The sequence below is a fragment of the Salvelinus alpinus genome, chromosome 2 (genome assembly GCF_045679555.1).
Source record: "Salvelinus alpinus chromosome 2, SLU_Salpinus.1, whole genome shotgun sequence".
NCBI classification, from domain to species: domain Eukaryota; kingdom Metazoa; phylum Chordata; class Actinopteri; order Salmoniformes; family Salmonidae; genus Salvelinus; species Salvelinus alpinus.
The window spans coordinates 116,260,071-116,283,780 of NC_092087.1; the positions used below are offsets into that span (position 1 = coordinate 116,260,071).

At 43.8% G+C, this 23,710-nt stretch overlaps 1 protein-coding gene across 3 annotated transcripts in view; it reads left to right on the forward strand.

Moving 5' to 3' along the window:
* Positions 1 to 23,710, forward strand: part of ern2 (endoplasmic reticulum to nucleus signaling 2) — a 69,879-nt gene that overhangs the window by 11,181 nt on the left and 34,988 nt on the right. For all 3 annotated transcript variants that reach the window (XM_071390239.1, XM_071390241.1, XM_071390242.1), the window contains exons 5-13: positions 1,107 to 1,179; positions 3,893 to 4,015; positions 9,938 to 10,039; positions 11,676 to 11,735; positions 13,823 to 14,024; positions 17,114 to 17,192; positions 18,063 to 18,213; positions 19,720 to 19,844; positions 21,908 to 22,099. In XM_071390239.1, coding sequence (XP_071246340.1) covers positions 1,107 to 1,179; positions 3,893 to 4,015; positions 9,938 to 10,039; positions 11,676 to 11,735; positions 13,823 to 14,024; positions 17,114 to 17,192; positions 18,063 to 18,213; positions 19,720 to 19,844; positions 21,908 to 22,099 — 1,107 coding nt within the window. The remainder of the gene's footprint in view (positions 1 to 1,106; positions 1,180 to 3,892; positions 4,016 to 9,937; positions 10,040 to 11,675; positions 11,736 to 13,822; positions 14,025 to 17,113; positions 17,193 to 18,062; positions 18,214 to 19,719; positions 19,845 to 21,907; positions 22,100 to 23,710) is intronic.

Sequence of the window (23,710 nt, forward strand, 5' to 3'; positions counted from 1 at the left end):
TGACGAACAGAGAGAGACGGACAGAGAGTGAGAGGGAGTAACGGACAGAGAGCGAGAGAGAGAGTGACGGACAGAGAGCGAGAGAGAGAGTGACGGACAGAGAGCGAGAGTGATGGACAGAGCGAGAGAGAGAGAGAGAGTGACGGAAAGAAAGTGAGAGAGAGAGGGAGACCGAGAGAGAGAGAGAGAGAGGGCAACGGACAGAGAGCGAGAGAGAGAGGGCGACGGACAGAGAGCGAGAGAGAGAGAGGGCGACGGACAGAGAGAGAGAGGGAGACGGACAGAGAGAGAGAGAGAGAGGGAGACGGACAGAGAGAGAGAGAGGGAGACGGGGAGAGAGAGAGAGAGGGAGACGGACAGAGAGAGAGAGGGCGACGGACAGAGAGCGAGAGTGATGGACAGAGAGAGAGAGCGAGGGAGACGGACAGAGAGCGAGAGAGAGAGGGCGACGGACAGAGAGTGAGAGAGACGGACAGAGAGAGAGACAGTATTTTAATATATATAATAATAGTATACTGTGTAATATAGTATTTTAATATATATAATAATAGTACACTGTATAATATTGTATTGTCTATATTTCTCCAGAAACTGCCCTTCAACATCCCAGAGCTGGTCCAGTCTAATAATATAGTATTTTAATATATATAATAATAGTATACTGTATAATATTGTATTGTCTATATTTCTCCAGAAACTGCCCTTCAACATCCCAGAGCTGGTCCAGTCTAATAATATAGTATTTTAATATATATAATAATAGTAAAATGTATAATATAGTATTTTAATATATATAATAATAGTATACTGTATAATATAGTATTGTCTATATTTCTCCAGAAACTACCCTTCACCATCCCAGAGCTGGTCCAGTCTAATAATATAGTATTTTAATATATATAATACTAGTATACTGTATAATATAATATTTTAATATATATAATAATAGTATACTGTATAATATAGTATTGTAATATATATAATAATAGTATACTGTATAATATAATATTTTAATATATATAATAATAGTATACTGTATAATATAGTATTTTAATATATATAATAATAGTATACTGTATAATATAGTATTGTCTATATTTCTCCAGAAACTGCCCTTCACCATCCCAGAGCTGGTCCAGTCAGCTCCCTGTAGGAGTTCTGATGGAGTCCTCTACACTGGTGAGAGACATCGGTAATGTGTTGTCAGGACGTCAGTAATGTGTTGAGGCTGTCAGGACATCAGTAATGTGTTGAGGCTGTCAGGACATCAGTAATGTGTTGTCAGGACATCAGTAATGTGTTGAGGCTGTCAGGACATCAGTAATGTGTTGTCAGGACATCAGTAATGTGTTGTCAGGACATCAGTAATGTGTTGTCAGGACATCAGTAATGTGTTGTCAGGACATCAGTAATGTGTTGTCAGGACGTCAGTAATGTGTTGTCAGGACATCAGTAATGTGTTGTCAGGACGTCAGTAATGTGTTGTCAGGACATCAGTAATGTGTTGTCAGGACATCAGTAATGTGTTGTCGGGACATCAGTAATGTGTTGTCAGGACGTCAGTAATGTGTTGTCAGGACATCAGTAATGTGTTGTCAGGACATCAGTAATGTGTTGTCAGGACATCAGTAATGTGTTGTCAGGATATCAGTAATGTGTTGAGGCTGTCAGGACATCAGTAATGTGTTGTCAGGACATCAGTAATGTGTTGAGGCTGTCAGGACATCAGTAATGTGTTGTCAGGACATCAGTAATGTGTTGTCAGGACATCAGTAATGTGTTGTCAGGACATCAGTAATGTGTTGTCAGGACATCAGTAATGTGTTGTTGGGACATCAGTAATGTGTTGTCAGGACATCAGTAATGTGTTGTCAGGACGTCAGTAATGTGTTGTCGGGACGTCAGTAATGTGTTGTCAGGACATCAGTAATGTGTTGTCAGGACATCAGTAATGTGTTGTCAGGACATCAGTAATGTGTTGTCAGGACATCAGTAATGTGTTGTCGGGACATCAGTAATGTGTTGTCAGGACATCAGTAATGTGTTGAGGCTGTCAGGACATCAGTAATGTGTTGTCAGGACATCAGTAATGTGTTGTCAGGACGTCAGTAATGTGTTGTCAGGACATCAGTAATGTGTTGTCAGGACATCAGTAATGTGTTGTCGGGACATCAGTAATGTGTTGTCAGGACGTCAGTAATGTGTTGTCAGGATATCAGTAATGTGTTGTCAGGACATCAGTAATGTGTTGTCAGGACATCAGTAATGTGTTGTCAGGACATCAGTAATGTGTTGTCAGGACATCAGTAATGTGTTGTCAGGACAGCAGTAATGTGTTGTCAGGACATCAGTAATGTGTTGTCAGGACATCAGTAATGTGTTGTCAGGACAGCAGTAATGTGTTGTCAGGACAGCAGTAATGTGTTGTCAGGACATCAGTAATGTGTTGTCAGGACATCAGTAATGTGTTGAGGCTGTCAGGACATCAGTAATGTGTTGTCGGGACATCAGTAATGTGTTGTCAGGACGTCAGTAATGTGTTGTCAGGACATCAGTAATGTGTTGTCAGGACATCAGTAATGTGTTGTCAGGACGTCAGTAATGTGTTGTCAGGACATCAGTAATGTGTTGTCAGGACGTCAGTAATGTGTTGTCAGGACATCAGTAATGTGTTGTCAGGACATCAGTAATGTGTTGAGGCTGTCAGGACATCAGTAATGTGTTGTCGGGACATCAGTAATGTGTTGTCGGGACATCAGTAATGTGTTGTCAGGACATCAGTAATGTGTTGTCAGGACGTCAGTAATGTGTTGAGGCTGTCAGGACATCAGTAATGTGTTGAGGCTGTCAGGACATCAGTAATGTATTGTCAGGACATCAGTAATGTGTTGTCAGGACATTGTCAGGACATCAGTAATGTGTTGTCAGGACATCAGTAATGTGTTGTCAGGACATCAGTAATGTGTTGTCAGGACATCAGTAATGTGTTGTCAGGACATCAGTAATGTGTTGTCAGGACATCAGTAATGTGTTGTCGGGACATCAGTAATGTGTTGAGGCTGTCAGGACATCAGTAATGTGTTGTCGGGACATCAGTAATGTGTTGTCGGGACATCAGTAATGTGTTGAGGCTGTCAGGATATCAGTAATGTGTTGTCGGGACATCAGTAATGTGTTGTCGGGACATCAGTAATGTGTTGTCAGGACATCAGTAATGTGTTGTCAGGACATCAGTAATGTGTTGTCAGGACATTAGTAATGTGTTGTCAGGACATCAGTAATGTGTTGTCAGGACATCAGTAATGTGTTGTCAGGACATCAGTAATGTGTTGTCGGGACATCAGTAATGTGTTGTCAGGACATCAGTAATGTGTTGTCAGGACATCAGTAATGTGTTGTCAGGACATCAGTAATGTGTTGTCAGGACATCAGTAATGTGTTGTCGGGACATCAGTAATGTGTTGAGGCTGTCAGGACATCAGTAATGTGTTGTCAGGACATCAGTAATGTGTTGTCAGGACATCAGTAATGTGTTGTCAGGACATCAGTAATGTGTTGAGGCTGTCAGGACATCAGTAATGTGTTGTCGGGACATCAGTAATGTGTTGTCGGGACATCAGTAATGTGTTGTCGGGACATCAGTAATGTGTTGTCAGGACATCAGTAATGTGTTGTCAGGACATCAGTAATGTGTTGTCAGGACGTCAGTAATGTGTTGTCAGGACATCAGTAATGTGTTGTCGGGACATCAGTAATGTGCTGTCAGGACATCAGTAATGTGTTGAGGCTGTCAGGACATCAGTAATGTGTTGTCAGGACATCAGTAACGTGTTGTCGGGACATCAGTAATGTGTGTGTGTGTGTGTGTCTGTGTGTACCTGTATCTGTTTAGGTAAGAAGCAGGATGTATGGTTCGTGGTTGACCCCCAGACAGGAGAGAAACAGACCAGCCTCTCCACATCATCATCAGACTCCATCTGCCCCAATGCACCACTGCTATACATCGGACGGACAGGTAACTAGTCAATACTACTGTATTCTGACTACAACACACCGTAGGACGGACGGGTAACTAGTCAATACTACTGTATTCTGACTACAACACACCGTAGGACGGACAGGTAACTAGTCAATACTACTGTATTCTGACTACAACACACCGTAGGACGGACAGGTAACTAGTCAATACTACTGTATTCTGACTACAACACACCGTAGGACGGACAGGTAACTAGTCAATACTACTGTATTCTGACTACAACACACCGTAGGACGGACAGGTAACTAGTCAATACTACTGTATTCTGACTACAACACACCGTAGGACGGACGGGTAACTAGTCAATACTACTGTATTCTGACTACAACACACCGTAGGACGGACAGGTAACTAGTCAATACTACTGTATTCTGACTACAACACACCGTAGGACGGACGGGTAACTAGTCAATACTACTGTATTCTGACTACAACACACCGTAGGACGGACAGGTAACTAGTCAATACTACTGTATTCTGACTACAACACACCGTAGGACGGAGAGGTAACTAGTCAATACTACTGTATTCTGACTACAACACACCGTAGGACGGACGGGTAACTAGTCAATACTACTGTATTCTGACTACAACACACCGTAGGACGGACAGGTAACTAGTCAATACTACTGTATTCTGACTACAACACACCGTAGGACGGACAGGTAACTAGTCAATACTACTGTATTCTGACTACAACACACCGTAGGACGGACAGGTAACTAGTCAATACTACTGTATTCTGACTACAACACACCGTAGGACGGACAGGTAACTAGTCAATACTACTGTATTCTGACTACAACACACCGTAGGACGGACAGGTAACTAGTCAATACTACTGTATTCTGACTACAACACACCGTAGGACGGACAGGTAACTAGTCAATACTACTGTATTCTGACTACAACACACCGTAGGACGGACAGGTAACTAGTCAATACTACTGTATTCTGACTACAACACACCGTAGGACGGACAGGTAACTAGTCAATACTACTGTATTCTGACTACAACACACCGTAGGACGGACAGGTAACTAGTCAATACTACTGTATTCTGACTACAACACGCCGTAGGACGGACAGGTAACTAGTCAATACTACTGTATTCTGACTACAACACACCGTAGGACGGACGGGTAACTAGTCAATACTACTGTATTCTGACTACAACACACCGTAGGACGGACGGGTAACTAGTCAATACTACTGTATTCTGACTACAACACACCGTAGGACGGACGGGTAACTAGTCAATACTACTGTATTCTGACTACAACACACCGTAGGACGGACGGGCAACTAGTCAATACTACTGTATTCTGACTACAACACACCGTAGGACGGACAGGTAACTAGTCAATACTACTGTATTCTGACTACAACACACCGTAGGACGGAGAGGTAACTAGTCAATACTACTGTATTCTGACTACAACACACCGTAGGACGGACAGGTAACTAGTCAATACTACTGTATTCTGACTACAACACACCGTAGGACGGACGGGTAACTAGTCAATACTACTGTATTCTGACTACAACACACCGTAGGACGGACGGGTAACTAGTCAATACTACTGTATTCTGACTACAACACACCGTAGGACGGACGGGCAACTAGTCAATACTACTGTATTCTGACTACAACACACCGTAGGACGGACAGGTAACTAGTCAATACTACTGTATTCTGACTACAACACACCGTAGGACGGAGAGGTAACTAGTCAATACTACTGTATTCTGACTACAACACACCGTAGGACGGACAGGTAACTAGTCAATACTACTGTATTCTGACTACAACACACCGTTGGACGGACGGGTAACTAGTCAATACTACTGTATTCTGACTACAACACACCGTAGGACGGACGGGTGACTAGTCAATACTACTGTATTCTGAATACAACACACCGTAGGACGGACGGGTAACTAGTCAATACTACTGTATTCTGACTACAACACACCGTAGGGCGGACGGGTAACTAGTCAATACTACTGTATTCTGATTACAACACACCGTAGGACGGACGGGTAACTAGTCAATACTACTGTATTCTGACTACAACACACCGTAGGACGGAGAGGTAACTAGTCAATACTACTGTATTCTGACTACAACACACCGTAGGACGGACGGGCAACTAGTCAATACTACTGTATTCTGACTACAACACACCGTAGGACGGACAGGTAACTAGTCAATACTACTGTATTCTGACTACAACACACCGTAGGACGGAGAGGTAACTAGTCAATACTACTGTATTCTGACTACAACACACAGTAGGACGGACAGGTAACTAGTCAATACTACTGTATTCTGACTACAACACACCGTTGGACGGACGGGTAACTAGTCAATACTACTGTATTCTGACTACAACACACCGTAGGACGGACGGGTGACTAGTCAATACTACTGTATTCTGAATACAACACACCGTAGGACGGACGGGTAACTAGTCAATACTACTGTATTCTGACTACAACACACCGTAGGGCGGACGGGTAACTAGTCAATACTACTGTATTCTGATTACAACACACCGTAGGACGGACGGGTAACTAGTCAATACTACTGTATTCTGACTACAACACACCGTAGGACGGAGAGGTAACTAGTCAATACTACTGTATTCTGACTACAACACACCGTAGGACGGACAGGTAACTAGTCAATACTACTGTATTCTGACTACAACACACCGTAGGACGGACGGGTAACTAGTCAATACTACTGTATTCTGACTACAACACACCGTAGGACGGACGGGTAACTAGTCAATACTACTGTATTCTGACTACAACACACCGTAGGACGGAGAGGTAACTAGTCAATACTACTGTATTCTGACTACAACACACCGTAGGACGGACAGGTAACTAGTCAATACTTCTGTATTCTGACTACAACACACCGTAGGACGGACGGGTAACTAGTCAATACTACTGTATTCTGACTACAACACACCGTAGGACGGACGGGTAACTAGTCAATACTACTGTATTCTGACTACAACACACCGTAGGACGGACAGGTAACTAGTCAATACTACTGTATTCTGACTACAACACACCGTAGGACGGACAGGTAACTAGTCAATACTACTGTATTCTGACTACAACACACCGTAGGACGGACAGGTAACTAGTCAATACTACTGTATTCTGACTACAACACACCGTAGGACAGACAGGTAACTAGTCAATACTACTGTATTCTGACTACAACACACCGTAGGACGGACAGGTAACTAGTCAATACTACTGTATTCTGACTACAACACACCGTAGGACGGACGGGTAACTAGTCAATACTACTGTATTCTGACTACAACACACCATAGGACGGACGGGTAACTAGTCAATACTACTGTATTCTGACTACAACACACCGTAGGACGGACAGGTAACTAGTCAATACTACTGTATTCTGACTACAACACACCGTAGGACGGACAGGTAACTAGTCAATACTACTGTATTCTGACTACAACACACCGTAGGACGGAGAGGTAATTAGTCAATACTACTGTATTCTGACTACAACACACCGTAGGACAGACAGGTAACTAGTCAATACTACTGTATTCTGACTACAACACACCGTAGGACGGACAGGTAACTAGTCAATACTACTGTATTCTGACTACAACACACCGTAGGACGGACGGGTAACTAGTCAATACTACTGTATTCTGACTACAACACACCATAGGACGGACGGGTAACTAGTCAATACTACTGTATTCTGACTACAACACACCGTAGGACGGACAGGTAACTAGTCAATACTACTGTATTCTGACTACAACACACCGTAGGACGGACAGGTAACTAGTCAATACTACTGTATTCTGACTACAACACACCGTAGGACGGACAGGTAACTAGTCAATACTACTGTATTCTGACTACAACACACCGTAGGACGGACAGGTAACTAGTCAATACTACTGTATTCTGACTACAACACAACACACCGTAGGACGGAGAGGTAACTAGTCAATACTACTGTATTCTGACTACAACACACCGTAGGACGGACGGGTAACTAGTCAATACTACTGTATTCTGACTACAACACACCGTAGGACGGACAGGTAACTAGTCAATACTACTGTATTCTGACTACAACACAACACACCGTAGGACGGAGAGGTAACTAGTCAATACTACTGTATTCTGACTACAACACACCGTAGGACGGACGGGTAACTAGTCAATACTACTGTATTCTGACTACAACACACCGTAGGACGGACGGGTAACTAGTCAATACTACTGTATTCTGACTACAACACACCGTAGGACGGACAGGTAACTAGTCAATACTACTGTATTCTGACTACAACACACCGTAGGACGGACAGGTAACTAGTCAATACTACTGTATTCTGACTACAACACACCGTAGGACGGACAGGTAACTAGTCAATACTACTGTATTCTGACTACAACACACCGTAGGACGGACGGGTAACTAGTCAATACTACTGTATTCTGACTACAACACACCGTAGGACGGACGGGTAACTAGTCAATACTACTGTATTCTGACTACAACACACCGTAGGACGGACAGGTAACTAGTCAATACTACTGTATTCTGACTACAGCACACCGTAGGACAGACAGGTAACTAGTCAATACTACTGTATTCTGACTACAACACACCGTAGGACGGACAGGTAACTAGTCAATACTACTGTATTCTGACTACAACACACCGTAGGTCTACCCTACTCAGTTCTACTCTACTCAGTTCTACCCTACTCAGTTCAACTCTACCATAATCTACTCAGTTCTACTCTACCCTTTCTACTCAGTTCTACTTTACTCAGTTCTACTCTACCCCATTTTACTCAGTCCTACTCTACTCAGGTCTACTCTATCCTTTCTACTCAGTTCTACTCTACTCAATTCTACTCTTCCCTATTCTACTCAGTTCTACTCTATTCAGTTCTACCCTACTCAGTTCTACTCTACCATATTCTACTCAGTTCTACTCTACTCAGTGCTACCCTACTCAGTTCTACTCTACCATATTCTACTCAGTTCTACTCTACTCAGTTCTATTCTACTCATTTCTACTCTACTCAGTTCTACTCTACTCAGTTCTACTCTACTCAGTTCTACTCTGTTCTACTCTACTCAGTTCTACCCTACACAGTTCTACTCTACTCAGTTTTACTCTAATCTACTCAGGTCTACCCTACTCAGTTCTACTCTACTCAGTTCTACTCTACTCAGGTCTACCCTACTCAGTTCTACTCTACTCAGTTCTACCCTACTCAGTTCAACTCTACCATAATCTACTCAGTTCTACTCTACCCTTTCTACTCAGTTCTACTTTACTCAGTTCTACTCTACCCCATTCTACTCTGTTCTACTCTACTCAGGTCTACTCTACCCTTTTTACTCAGTTCTACTCTACTCAATTCTACTCTTCCCTATTCTACTCAGTTCTACTCTATTCAGTTCTACCCTACTCAGTTCTACTCTACCATATTCTACTCAGTTCTACCCTACTCAGTTCTACCCTACTCAGTACTACTCTACCATATTCTACTCAGTTCTACTCTACTCAGTTCTACTCTACTCATTTCTACTCTACTCAGTTCTACTCTACTCAGTTCTACCCTACTCAGTTCTACTCTACCCTTTCTACTCTGTACTACTCTACTCAGTTCTACTTTACGCAGTTCTACTCTACTCAGGTCTACTCTACTCAGTTCTACTCTACTCAATTGTACCCTACTCAGTCCTACTCTACTCAGTTCTACTGTACCCTACTGTCCTCAGCTCTACTCTACTCAGTTCTTCTGTACCCTACTGTCCTCAGTTCTACTCTACTTTATGGTACTCTACTCTTTTCTATTCCAGAGTACATGATAACGATGTACGATACGAAGACACAGGAGCTGAGGTGGAACGCCACGTACAACGACTACTCTGCCCCGCCGTACGATGAGAAACTTGACTACAGTACGTTAACACAATGATAATATAATATAGTACACTATGTACACAATGATAATGTGATGTACTACAGTATGTACACAATGATAATATAATATACTACAGTAGGTACACAATGATAATATAATATACTACAGTAGGTACACAATGATAATATAATGTACTACAGTAGGTACACAATGATAATATAATATACTGCAGTATGTACACAATGATAATATAATGTACTACAGTAGGTACACAATGATAATATAATATACTACAGTAGGTACACAATGATAATATAATATACTACAGTAGGTACACAATGCTAATATAATGTACTACAGTAGGGAACCAATGATAATATAATATACTACAGTAGATATACAATGATAATATAATGTACTACAGTAGGTACACAATGATAATATAATATACTACAGTAGGTACACAATGATAATATAATGTACTACAGTAGGTACACAATGATAATATAATGTACTACAGTAGGTACACAATGATAATATAATATACTACAGTAGGTATACAATGATAATATAATGTACTACAGTAGGTACACAATGATAATATAATATACTACAGTAGGTACACAATGATAATATAATGTACTACGGTAGGTACACAATGATAATATAATGTACTACAGTAGGTACACAATGATAATATAATATACTGCAGTATGTACACAATGATAATATAATGTACTACAGTAGGTACACAGTGATAATATAATATACTACAGTATGTACACAATGATAATATAATGTACTACAGTAGGTACACAATGATAATATAATATACTACAGTAGGTACACAATGATAATATAATATACTACAGTAGGTACACAATGCTAATATAATGTACTACAGTAGGGAACCAATGATAATATAATATACTACAGTAGATATACAATGATAATATAATGTACTACAGTAGGTACACAATGATAATATAATATACTACAGTAGGTACACAATGATAATATAATGTACTACAGTAGGTACACAATGATAATATAATGTACTACAGTAGGTACACATTGATAATATAATATACTACAGTAGGTATACAATGATAATATAATGTACTACAGTAGGTACACAATGATAATATAATATACTACAGTAGGTACACAATGATAATATAATGTACTACAGTAGGTACACAATGATAATATAATGTACTACAGTAGGTACACAATGATAATATAATATACTGCAGTATGTACACAATGATAATATAATGTACTACAGTAGGTACACAGTGATAATATAATGTACTACAGTAGGTACACAATGATAATATAATGTACTACAGTAGGTACACAATGATAATATAATATACTGCAGTATGTACACAATTATAATGTGATGTACTACAGTAGGTACACAATTATAATGTGATGTACTACAGTAGGTACACAATTATAATGTGATGTACTACAGTAGGGAACCAATGATAATATAGTGTACTACAGTAGGTAACCAATGATAATATAATATACTACAGTAGGTATACAATGATAATATAATGTACTACAGGCGGTACACCATTATACTATAATGTACTACAGTAGGGAACCAATGATAATGTACGTATGTAGTTCTGCACAGTGTGACCATACAGTTGTTTCTCCAGAGATGGCCCATCTCGTCTCCAGTGGCGATGGGTTGGTGGTGACCGTGGACAGAGAGTCAGGTACGTTTTACGGTCGGATAATTACTGTGTTCCCCTACCAGACAGATAATTACTGTGTTCCCCTACCAGACAGATAATTACTGTGTTCCCCTACCAGACAGATAATTACTGTGTTCCCCTACCAGACAGATAATTACTGTGTTCCCCTACCAGACAGATAATTACTGTGTTCCACTACCAGACAGATAATTACTGTGTTCCCCTACCAGACAGATAATTACTGTGTTCCACTACCAGACAGATAATTACTGTGTTCCCCTACCAGACAGATAATTACTGTGTTCCCCTACCAGACAGATAATTACTGTGTTCCCCTACCAGACAGATAATTACTGTGTTCCCCTACCAGACAGATAATTACTGTGTTCCCCTACCAGACAGATAATTACTGTGTTCCCCTACCAGACAGATAATTACTGTGTTCCCCTACCAGACAGGTAATTACTGTGTTCCACTACCAGACAGATAATTACTGTGTTCCCCTACCAGACAGATAATTACTGTGTTCCACTACCAGACAGATAATTACTGTGTTCCCCTACCAGACAGATAATTACTGTGTTCCCCTACCAGACAGATAATTACTGTGTTCCACTACCAGACAGATAATTACTGTGTTCCCCAACCACTACCAGACAGATAATTACTGTGTTCCACTACCAGACAGATAATTACTGTGTTCCCCTACCAGACAGATAATTACTGTGTTCCACTACCAGACAGATAATTACTGTGTTCCACTACCAGACAGATAATTACTGTGTTCCCCTACCAGACAGATAATTACTGTGTTCCCCTACCAGACAGATAATTACTGTGTTCCCCTACCAGACAGATAATTACTGTGTTCCACTACCAGACAGATAATTACTGTGTTCCACTACCAGACAGATAATTACTGTGTTCCCCTACCAGACAGATAATTACTGTGTTCCCCAACCACTACCAGACAGATAATTACTGTGTTCCACTACCAGACAGATAATTACTGTGTTCCCCTACCAGACAGATAATTACTGTGTTCCCCTACCAGACAGATAATTACTGTGTTCCCCTACCAGACAGATAATTACTGTGTTCCCCTACCAGACAGATAATTACTGTGTTCCCCTACCAGACAGATAATTACTGTGTTCCACTACCAGACAGATAATTACTGTGTTCCCCAACCACTACCAGACAGATAATTACTGTGTTCCACTACCAGACAGATAATTACTGTGTTCCCCTACCAGACAGATAATTACTGTGTTCCCCTACCAGACAGATAATTACTGTGTTCCCCAACCACTACCAGACAGATAATTACTGTGTTCCACTACCAGACAGATAATTACTGTGTTCCCCTACCAGACAGATAATTACTGTGTTCCCCTACCAGACAGATAATTACTGTGTTCCCCTACCAGACAGATAATTACTGTGTTCCCCTACCAGACAGATAATTACTGTGTTCCACTACCAGACAGATAATTACTGTGTTCCCCAACCACTACCAGACAGATAATTACTGTGTTCCACTACCAGACAGATAATTACTGTGTTCCCCTACCAGACAGATAATTACTGTGTTCCCCTACCAGACAGATAATTACTGTGTTCCCCTACCAGACAGATAATTACTGTGTTCCCCTACCAGACAGATAATTACTGTGTTCCACTACCAGACAGATAATTACTGTGTTCCACTACCAGACAAAACCGGACTGGCCTGCTACAATAAACCTAGACTAGTTTTATATGTTATTAGTTTATCATTAATTATATCACCTCCTTTCCTTTCCTCTCCTCTCTCTGTCTCTAACCCTCCTCTCCCCTCTTATCTCCTCTCCTCCTCTCTCCCTCTCTCTTCTCCTTATCTCTCTCTGTCTCTAACCCTCCTCTCCCCTCTTATCTCCTCTTCTCCTCTCTCTAACCCTCCTCTCCTCTCTCCTCCTTTCTCTCTTTCTCTAACCCTCCTCTCCCCTCTTATCTCCTCTCCTCCTCTCTCCCTCTCTCTTCTCCTCTCTCCCTCTCCTCTCTCCTCCTCTCTCTCTTTCTCTAACCCTCCTCTCTTATCTCCTCTCCCCTCCTCTCCTCTATCCCAGGTGACGTCCTGTGGATGCAAAACTATGGGTCACCTGTGGTGGGTGTGTACCTGTACAGCCAGGACTCTCTGAGACACGCCCCTCACCTGTCGGTTGCCATGGAGACGCTGCGCTACCTCACCTTCTCGTCCCACGACACACACACCATGAAGTGGAGCTACCAGTTTGTCACGGAGCAGGCCAGCACCCACACACAGCTGGTGTAAGAGATACACACACACACACACACACACACACACACACACACACACACACACACACACACACACACACACACACACACACACACACACACACACACACACACACACACACACACACACACACACAGCTGGATGTAGGAGTAGTTTAGTCACCTCAGTTTGCTCAATTTCCACATTATTTATTACAAGATTTAGTTGAGCTTTAGGGTTTCGTGAATGATTTGTCCCAAATACAATGCTTTTAGTTTTTTGAATTATTTAGGACTAACTTATTCCACTCTGAAACTAACTACATCTCTTTGTTAAGTGTTGCGTTCATTTCAGTCGATGTAATAGCTGACGTGTATAATGCTGAGTCATCCGCATAAATAGACATTCTGGCTTTACTCAAAGCTAGTGGCATGTCGTTAGTAAAGATTTTAAAAAGTAAGCGGCCTAAACAGCTGCCCTGGGGAATGCCTGATTCTACCTGCAAGGGGCCTAAACAGCTGCCCTGGCGAACTCCTGATTCTACCTGCAAGGGGCCTAAACAGCTGCCCTGGGGAACTCCTGATTCCACCTGCAAGGGGTCTAAACAGCTGCCCTGGGGAACTCCTGATTCTACCTGTAAGGGGCCTAAACAGCTGCCCTGGGGAACTCCTGATTCTACCTGCAAGGGGCCTAAACAGCTGCCCTGGGGAATGCCTGATTCTACCTGCAAGGGGCCTAAACAGCTGCCCTGGGGAACTCCTGATTCTACCTGCAAGGGGCCTAAACAGCTGCCCTGGGGAATGCCTGATTCTACCTGCAAGGGGCCTAAACAGCTGCCCTGGGGAACTCCTGATTCTACCTGTAAGGGCCTAAACAGCTGCCCTGGGGAACTCCTGATTCTACCTGCAAAGGGCCTAAACAGCTGCCCTGGGGAACTCCTGATTCTACCTGCAAGGGGCCTAAACAGCTGCCCTGGGGAACTACTGATTCTACCTGCAAGGGGCCTAAACAGCTGCCCTGGGGAACTCCTGATTCTACCTGCAAGGGGCCTAAACAGCTGCCCTGGGGAACTCCTGATTCTACCTGCAAGGGGCCTAAACAGCTGCCCTGGGGAACTCCTGATTCTACCTGCAAGGGGCCTAAACAGCTGCCCTGGGGAACTCCTGATTCTACCTGCAAGGGGCCTAAACAGCTGCCCTGGGGAACTCCTGATTCTACCTGCAAGGGGCCTAAACAGCTGCCCTGGGGAACTCCTGATTCTACCTGCAAGGGGCCTAAACAGCTGCCCTGGGGAACTCCTGATTCTACCTGCAAGGGGCCTAAACAGCTGCCCTGGGGAACTCCTGATTCTACCTGCAAGGGGCCTAAACAGCTGCCCTGGGGAACTCCTGATTCTACCTGCAAGGGGCCTAAACAGCTGCCCTGGGGAACTCCTGATTCTACCTGGATTATGTTGTGGAGGCTTCCATTAGAACACCCTTTCTGTTAGCCTTTTTTCCCCCAGAATGCCGTTGAAGGAGCTCCAAAGCTTTTTACTTTCATTCTTTATATAATTTATCTTTGTTTCATAGTGTAGTTTCATAGTGTTTCATCTTTGTTTCATAGTTTAGACTAATTTGCCAATCCTTTTGCCTCATCCCTCTACAACCATACACTTTTTAAAAATTCCTCATCAATCCATGGGGATTTTAACAGTTTTTAACAGTAATTTTCTCAATGAGTGCAGCATTACAAGGTGTTTCAAACCCTTTTTCACCGTCCTTCTTTATGTCATTTGTCTTGTGTGTGTTTTAGGCCCACTCTGTATGTAGGGAAACTGTGTTTCTACCCTTTTTCACCGTCCTTCTTTATGTCATTTGTCTTGTGTCCGTTTTAGGCCCACTCTGTATGTAGGGAAGCTGTGTTTCAAACCCTTTTTCACCGTCCTTCTTTATGTCATTTGTCTTGTGTGTGTTTTAGGCCCACTCTGTATGTAGGGAAGCTGTGTTTCAAACCCTTTTTCACTGTCCTTCTTTATGTCATTTGTCTTGTGTGTGTTTTAGGCCCACTCTGTATGTAGGGAAGCTGTGTTTCTACCCTTTTTCACCGTCCTTCTTTATGTCATTTGTCTTGTGTCCGTTTTAGGCCCACTCTGTATGTAGGGAAGCTGTGTTTCAAACCCTTTTTCACCGTCCTTCTTTATGTCATTTGTCTTGTGTGTGTTTTAGGCCCACTCTGTATGTAGGGAAGCTGTGTTTCAAACCCTTTTTCACCGTCCTTCTTTATGTCATTTGTCTTGTGTGTGTTTTAGGCCCACTCTGTATGTAGGGAAACTGTGTTTCAAACCCTTTTTCACCGTCCTTCTTTATGTCATTTGTCTTGTGTGTGTTTTAGGCCCACTCTGTATGTAGGGAAGCTGTGTTTCAAACCCTTTTTACCGTCCTTCTTTATGTCATTTGTCTTGTGTGTGTTTTAGGCCCACTCTGTATGTAGGAAAGCTGTGTTTCAAACCCTTTTTCACCGTCCTTCTTTATGTCATTTGTCTTGTGTGTGTTTTAGGCCCACTCTGTATTTAGGGAAGCTGTGTTTCAAACCCTTTTTCACCGTCCTTCTTTATGTCATTTGTCTTGTGTGTGTTTTAGGCCCACTCTGTATGTAGGGAAGCTGTGTTTCAAACCCTTTTTACCGTCCTTCTTTATGTCATTTGTCTTGTGTGTGTTTTAGGCCCACTCTGTATGTAGGAAAGCTGTGTTTCAAACCCTTTTTCACCGTCCTTCTTTATGTCATTTGTCTTGTGAGTGTTTTAGGCCCACTCTGTATGTAGGGAAGCTGTGTTTCAAACCCTTTTTCACCGTCCTTCTTTATGTCATTTGTCTTGTGTGTGTTTTAGGCCCACTCTGTATGTAGGGAAGCTGTGTTTCAAACCCTTTTTCACCGTCCTTCTTTATGTCATTTGTCTTGTGTGTGTTTTAGGCCCACTCTGTATTTAGGGAAGCTGTGTTTCAAACCCTTTTTCACCGGTCTTCTTTATGTCATTTGTCTTGTGTGTGTTTTAGGCCCACTCTGTATGTAGGGAAGCTGTGTTTCAAACCCTTTTTCACCGTCCTTCTTTATGTCATTTGTCTTGTGTGTGTTTTAGGCCCACTCTGTATGTAGGGAAGCTGGACTCTCATCTTTACGCCTCCACCTCCCTGGTTCACGACGGAGTCTCTCTAGTGGTCAGTACAGCTGTCAATCAACAGCAACAACAAACAAACAAAAATCCACTGAGTGGACAAAACATTAAGAACACCTGCTCTTTTTTTTTAATGACAGACTAAACAGGTGAAAGATATGATTCCCTTATCGATGTCACTTGTTAGATCCACTTCGATCAGTGTAGATGAAAGGGAGAGGAGGCAGGATTGTGTATGTGTGCCATTCAGAGGGTGCGAAGACAAAAGATTTAAGTCCCTTTTGAACGGGGTGTATGGGTAATAGGTGCCATGCGCAGCAGTTTATAGTGTTCACTGCAGCGCTGCTGGGGTTTTTACACGCTCAACAGTTTCCCCCCGTGGGTATCAAGAATGGTCCACCAGCCAAAAGGACATGCAGCCAACTTGACACAACTGTTGGAAGCATTGGAGTCAACATGGGACCAACGTCCCTGTGGAACGCTTTCTTGTAGAAGCCATGATGCCCTTACGAATTACAGGTTGTTAGGAAAGGTGTTCCTAATGTTTTGGTACACTCAGTGTATACACACAGCAGCCAATCAGCATGTCTATACAACACACAGCAGCCAATCAGCATGTCTATACAACACACAGCAGCCAATCAGCATGTCTATACAACACACAGCAGCCAATCAGCATGTCAACACAACACACAGCGGCCAATCAGCATGTCTACACAACACACAGCAGCCAATCAGCATGTCTACACAACACACAGCAGCCAATCAGCATGTCTACACAACACACAGCAGCCAATCATGAGTGTTTTAGTCTCAGTACTGTGATGTCATTACATACACCTTGTTAGAACTTTTCTCTCTGATTTTGATTGGCTGATTCTTTGATGTATTGATTGATGTGTTGCCACGGCAGCCGCGGGGCCTGACGCTGGCGCGTATTGAGGGACCGGAGACCGAGGAGGTGACGGTAAGAGAGGAGGGAGAGTGTGAGATCATCCCGTCTACCGACGTACGCTACCCGCCAGGCTCCACCAACACACTGAACAACCAGTGGCTCCTCATAGGTAACTACCCGCCAGGCTCCACCAACACACTGAACAACCAGTGGCTCCTCATAGGTAACTACCCGCCAGGCTCCACCAACACACTGAACAACCAGTGGCTCCTCATAGGTAACTACCCACCAGGCTCCACCAACACACTGAACAACCAGTGGCTCCTCATAGGTAACTACCCGCCAGGCTCCACCAACACACTGAACAACCAGTGGCTCCTCATAGGTAACTACCCGCCAGGCTCCACCAACACACTGAACAACCAGTGGCTCCTCATAGGTAACTACCCGCCAGGCTCCACCAACACACTGAACAACCAGTGGCTCCTCATAGGTAACTACCCGCCAGGCTCCACCAACACACTGAACAACCAGTGGCTCCTCATAGGTAACTACCCGCCAGGCTCCACCAACACACTGAACAACCAGTGGCTCCTCATAGGTAACTACCCGCCAGGCTCCACCAACACACTGAACAACCAGTGGCTCCTCATAGGTAACTACCCGCCAGGCTCCACCAACACACTGAACAACCAGTGGCTCCTCTTAGGTAACTACCCGCCAGGCTCCACCAACACACTGAACAACCAGTGGCTCCTCATAGGTAACTACCCGCCAGGCTCCACCAACACACTGAACAACCAGTGGCTCCTCATAGGTAACTACCCGCCAGGCTCCACCAACACACTGAACAACCAGTGGCTCCTCATAGTTAACTACCCGCCAGGCTCCACCAACACACTGAACAACCAGTGGCTCCTCATAGGTAACTACCCGCCAGGCTCCACCAACACACTGAACAACCAGTGGCTCCTCATAGGTAACTACCCGCCAGGCTCCACCAACACACTGAACAACCAGTGGCTCCTCATAGGTAACTACCCGCCAGGCTCCACCAACACACTGAACAACCAGTGGCTCCTCATAGGTAACTACCCGCCAGGCTCCACCAACACACTGAACAACCAGTGGCTCCTCATAGGTAACTACCCACCAGGCTCCACCAACACACTGAACAACCAGTGGCTCCTCATAGGTAACTACCCACCAGGCTCCACCAACACACTGAACAACCAGTGGCTCCTCATAGGTAACTACCCGCCAGGCTCCACCAACACACTGAACAACCAGTGGCTCCTCATAGGTAACTACCCGCCAGGCTCCACCAACACACTGAACAACCAGTGGCTCCTCATAGGTAACTACCCGCCAGGCTCCACCAACACACTGAACAACCAGTGGCTCCTCATAGGTAACTACCCGCCAGGCTCCACCAACACACTGAACAACCAGTGGCTCCTCATAGGTAACTACCCGCCAGGCTCCACCAACACACTGAACAACCAGTGGCTCCACCAGGCTCATTCATACGTCCTCATATTGATGTCACCTTTAACATCATATCTGTGTGTGTGTGTGTGTGTGTGTGTGTGTGTGTGTGTGTGTGTGTGTGTGTGTGTGTGTGTGTGTGTGTGTGTGTGTGTGTGTGTGTGTGTGTGTGTGCGCGTGTCATCAGGACATCATGAGTTACCCCCGGTAGCCCACACCACCATGTTGAGAGACTTCCCGGTAAACCTGCAGCGTTCCGGTGATGCCGTTATCCCGACCCGGTCTCAGAACAACCGCTACACAGACCATCCTGTAAGTTACAACACCTGACCCCTGACCTGTAACCTGAACCCCCACTCACATACTGACCATCCTGTGAGTTACAACCCCCTGACCTCTAACCTGAACCCCCACTCACATACTGACCATCCTGTGAGTTACAACCCCCTGACCTCTAACCTGAACACCCACTCACATACTGACCATCCTGTGAGTTACAACCCCCTGACCTCTAACCTGAACCCCCACTCACATACAGACCATCCTGTGAGTTACAACCCCCTGACCTCTAACCTGAACCCCCACTCACATACAGACCATCCTGTAAGTTACAACCCCCTGACCTCTAACCTGAACCCCCACTCACATACAGACCATCCTGTAAGTTACAACCCCCTGACCTCTAACCTGAACCCCCACTCACATACTGACCATCCTGTGAGTTACAACCCCCTGACCTCTAACCTGGACCCCCACTCACATACTGACCATCCTGTGAGTTACAACCCCCTGACCTCTAACCTGAACCCCCACTCACATACAGACCATCCTGTAAGTTACAACCCCCTGACCTCTAACCTGAACCCCCACTCACATACAGACCATCCTGTAAGTTACAACCCCCTGACCTCTAACCTGAACCCCCACTCACATACAGACCATCCTGTGAGTTACAACCCCCTGACCTCTGACCTGAACCCCCACTCACATACTGACCATCCTGTGAGTTACAACCCCCTGACCTCTAACCTGAACCCCCACTCACATACTGACCATCCTGTAAGTTACAACCCCCTGACCTGTAACCTGAACCCCCTCTCACATACAGACCATCCTGTGAGTTACAACCCCCTGACCTCTAACCTGAACCCCCACTCACATACTGACCATCCTGTGAGTTACAACCCCCTGACCTCTAACCTGAACCCCCACTCACATACAGACCATCCTGTGAGTTACAACCCCTTACCTCTAACCTGAACCCCCACTCACATACTGACCATCCTGTGAGTTACAACCCCTTACCTCTAACCTGAACCCCCACTCACATACAGACCATCCTGTGAGTTACAACCCCCTGACCTCTAACCTGAACCCCCACTCACATACAGACCATCCTGTGAGTTACAACCCCCTGACCCCTGAACCCTAACCTGAACCCCCACTCACATACTGACCATCCTGTGAGTTACAACCCCTTACCTCTAACCTGAACCCCCACTCACATACAGACCATCCTGTGAGTTACAACCCCCTGACCTCTAACCTGAACCCCCACTCACATACAGACCATCCTGTGAGTTACAACCCCCTGACCCCTAACCTCTAACCTGAACCCCCACTCACATACAGACCATCCTGTGAGTTACAACCCCTGACCTCTAACCTGAACCCCCACTCACATACTGACCATCCTGTGAGTTACAACCCCCTGACCCCTAACCTGAACCCCCACTCACATACTGACCATCCTGTGAGTTACAACCCCCTGACCCCCAACCTGAACCCCCACTCACATACTGATCGTTCTGGGAGTTACAACCCCCTGACCCCTAACCTGAACCCCCACTCACATACTGACCATCCTGTAAGTTACAACCCCCTGACCTCTAACCTGAACCCCCACTCACATACAGACCATCCTGTGAGTTACAACCCCCTGACCTCTAACCTGAACCCCCACTCACATACTGACCATCCTGTGATTTACAACCCCTGACCCCTTACCTGAACCCCCACTCACATACAGACCATCCTGTGAGTTACAACCCCATGACCTCTAACCTGAACCCCCTCTCACATACAGACCATCCTGTGAGTTACAACCCCCTAACCTCTAACCTGAACCCCCTCTCACATACAGACCATCCTGTGAGTTACAAGCCTCTGACCTCTAACCTGAACCCCCACTCACATACAGACCATCCTGTGAGTTACAACCCCCTGACCTCTAACCTGAACCCCCACTCACATACAGACCATCCTGTGAGTTACAACCCCCTGACCTCTAACCTGAACCCCCACTCACATACAGACCATCCTGTGAGTTACAACCCCTGACCTGTAACCTGAACCCCCCCTCTCCTCCTCTTTAGTTCCAGTCAGTAGGTCATGGTGGTGGAGGGGGTCGTGGTTCGGGTCCTAGCGGAAGCAGAAGGACCCAAGCAGGATCAAGATCAGGGTTGTCCTCTGTCCTGCCCGACTATATATACCAGGACCCTGTTACCGTGATGATACTGTCTCTACTGCTGGGAGGATGGCTTGCCTTCGCTCTGACTTATCCACAGGTTAGTGTGACAGGACAGGGTGGGATGTGAGTCAGAATTTCCCCGTAGGACAATGTGACCGGCAAGATTGTAATTTACCGGACATTTGAGAAATTTACCAGACCCATATGCATTGGGTGCGCAGCCCACCCCCCGGTGTTCAGAATGACAGAAATCACATCTAGGTGGTGGTAATTCATTTAGATGGTGGTAATTCATTTAGATGGTGGTAATTCATTTAGATGGTGGTAATTCATTTAGATGGTGGTAATTCATTTAGATGGTGGTAATTCATCTAGATGGTGGTAATTCATTTAGATGGTGGTAATTCATTTAGATGGTGGTAATTCATTTAGATGGTGGTAATTCATTTAGATGGTGGTAATTCATCTAGATGGTGGTAATTCATTTAGATGGTGGTAATTCATTTAGATGGTGGTAATTCATTTAGATGGTGGTAATTCATCTAGATGGTGGTAATTCATTTAGATGGTGGTAATTCATTTAGATGGTGGTAATTCATTTAGATGGTGGTAATTCATTTAGATGGTGGTAATTCATCTAGATGGTGGTAATTCATTTAGATGGTGGTAATTCATTTAGATGGTGGTAATTCATTTAGATGGTGGTAATTCATCTAGATGGTGGTAATTCATTTAGATGGTGGTAATTCATTTAGATGGTGGTAATTCATTTAGATGGTGGTAATTCATTTAGATGGTGGTAATTCATTTAGATGGTGGTAATTCATTTAGATGGTGGTAATTCATCTAGATGGTGGTAATTCATTTAGATGGTGGTAATTCATCTAGATGGTGGTAATTCATTTAGATGGTGGTAATTCATCTAGATGGTGGTAATTCATTTAGATGGTGGTAATTCATTTAGATGGTGGTAATTCATCTAGATGGTGGTAATTCATTCAGATGGTGGTAATTCATCTAGATGGTGGTAATTCATTTAGATGGTGGTAATTCATCTAGATGGTGGTAATTCATTTAGATGGTGGTAATTCATTTAGATGGTGGTAATTCATTTAGATGGTGGTAATTCATTTAGATGGTGGTAATTCATTTAGATGGTGGTAATTCATCTAGATGGTGGTAATTCATCTAGATGGTGGTAATTCATCTAGATGGTGGTAATTCATCTAGATGGTGGTAATTCATCTAGATGCTGGTAATTCATTTAGATGGTGGTAATTCATTTAGATGGTGGTAATTCATCTAGATGGTGGTAATTCATTTAGATGGTGGTAATTCATTTAGATGGTGGTAATTCATTTAGATGGTGGTAATTCATTTAGATGGTGGTAATTCATCTAGATGGTGGTAATTCATTTAGATGGTGGTAATTCATCTAGATGGTGGTAATTCATCTAGATGGTGGTAATTCATCTAGATGGTGGTAATTCATTTAGATGGTGGTAATTCATTTAGATGGTGGTAATTCATTTAGATGGTGGTAATTCATCTAGATGGTGGTAATTCATTTAGATGGTGGTAATTCATCTATATGGTGGTAATTCATTTAGATGGTGGTAATTCATCTAGATGGTGGTAATTCAGATGGTGGTAATTCATTTAGATGGTGGTAATTCATTTAGATGGTGGTAATTCATTTAGATGGTGG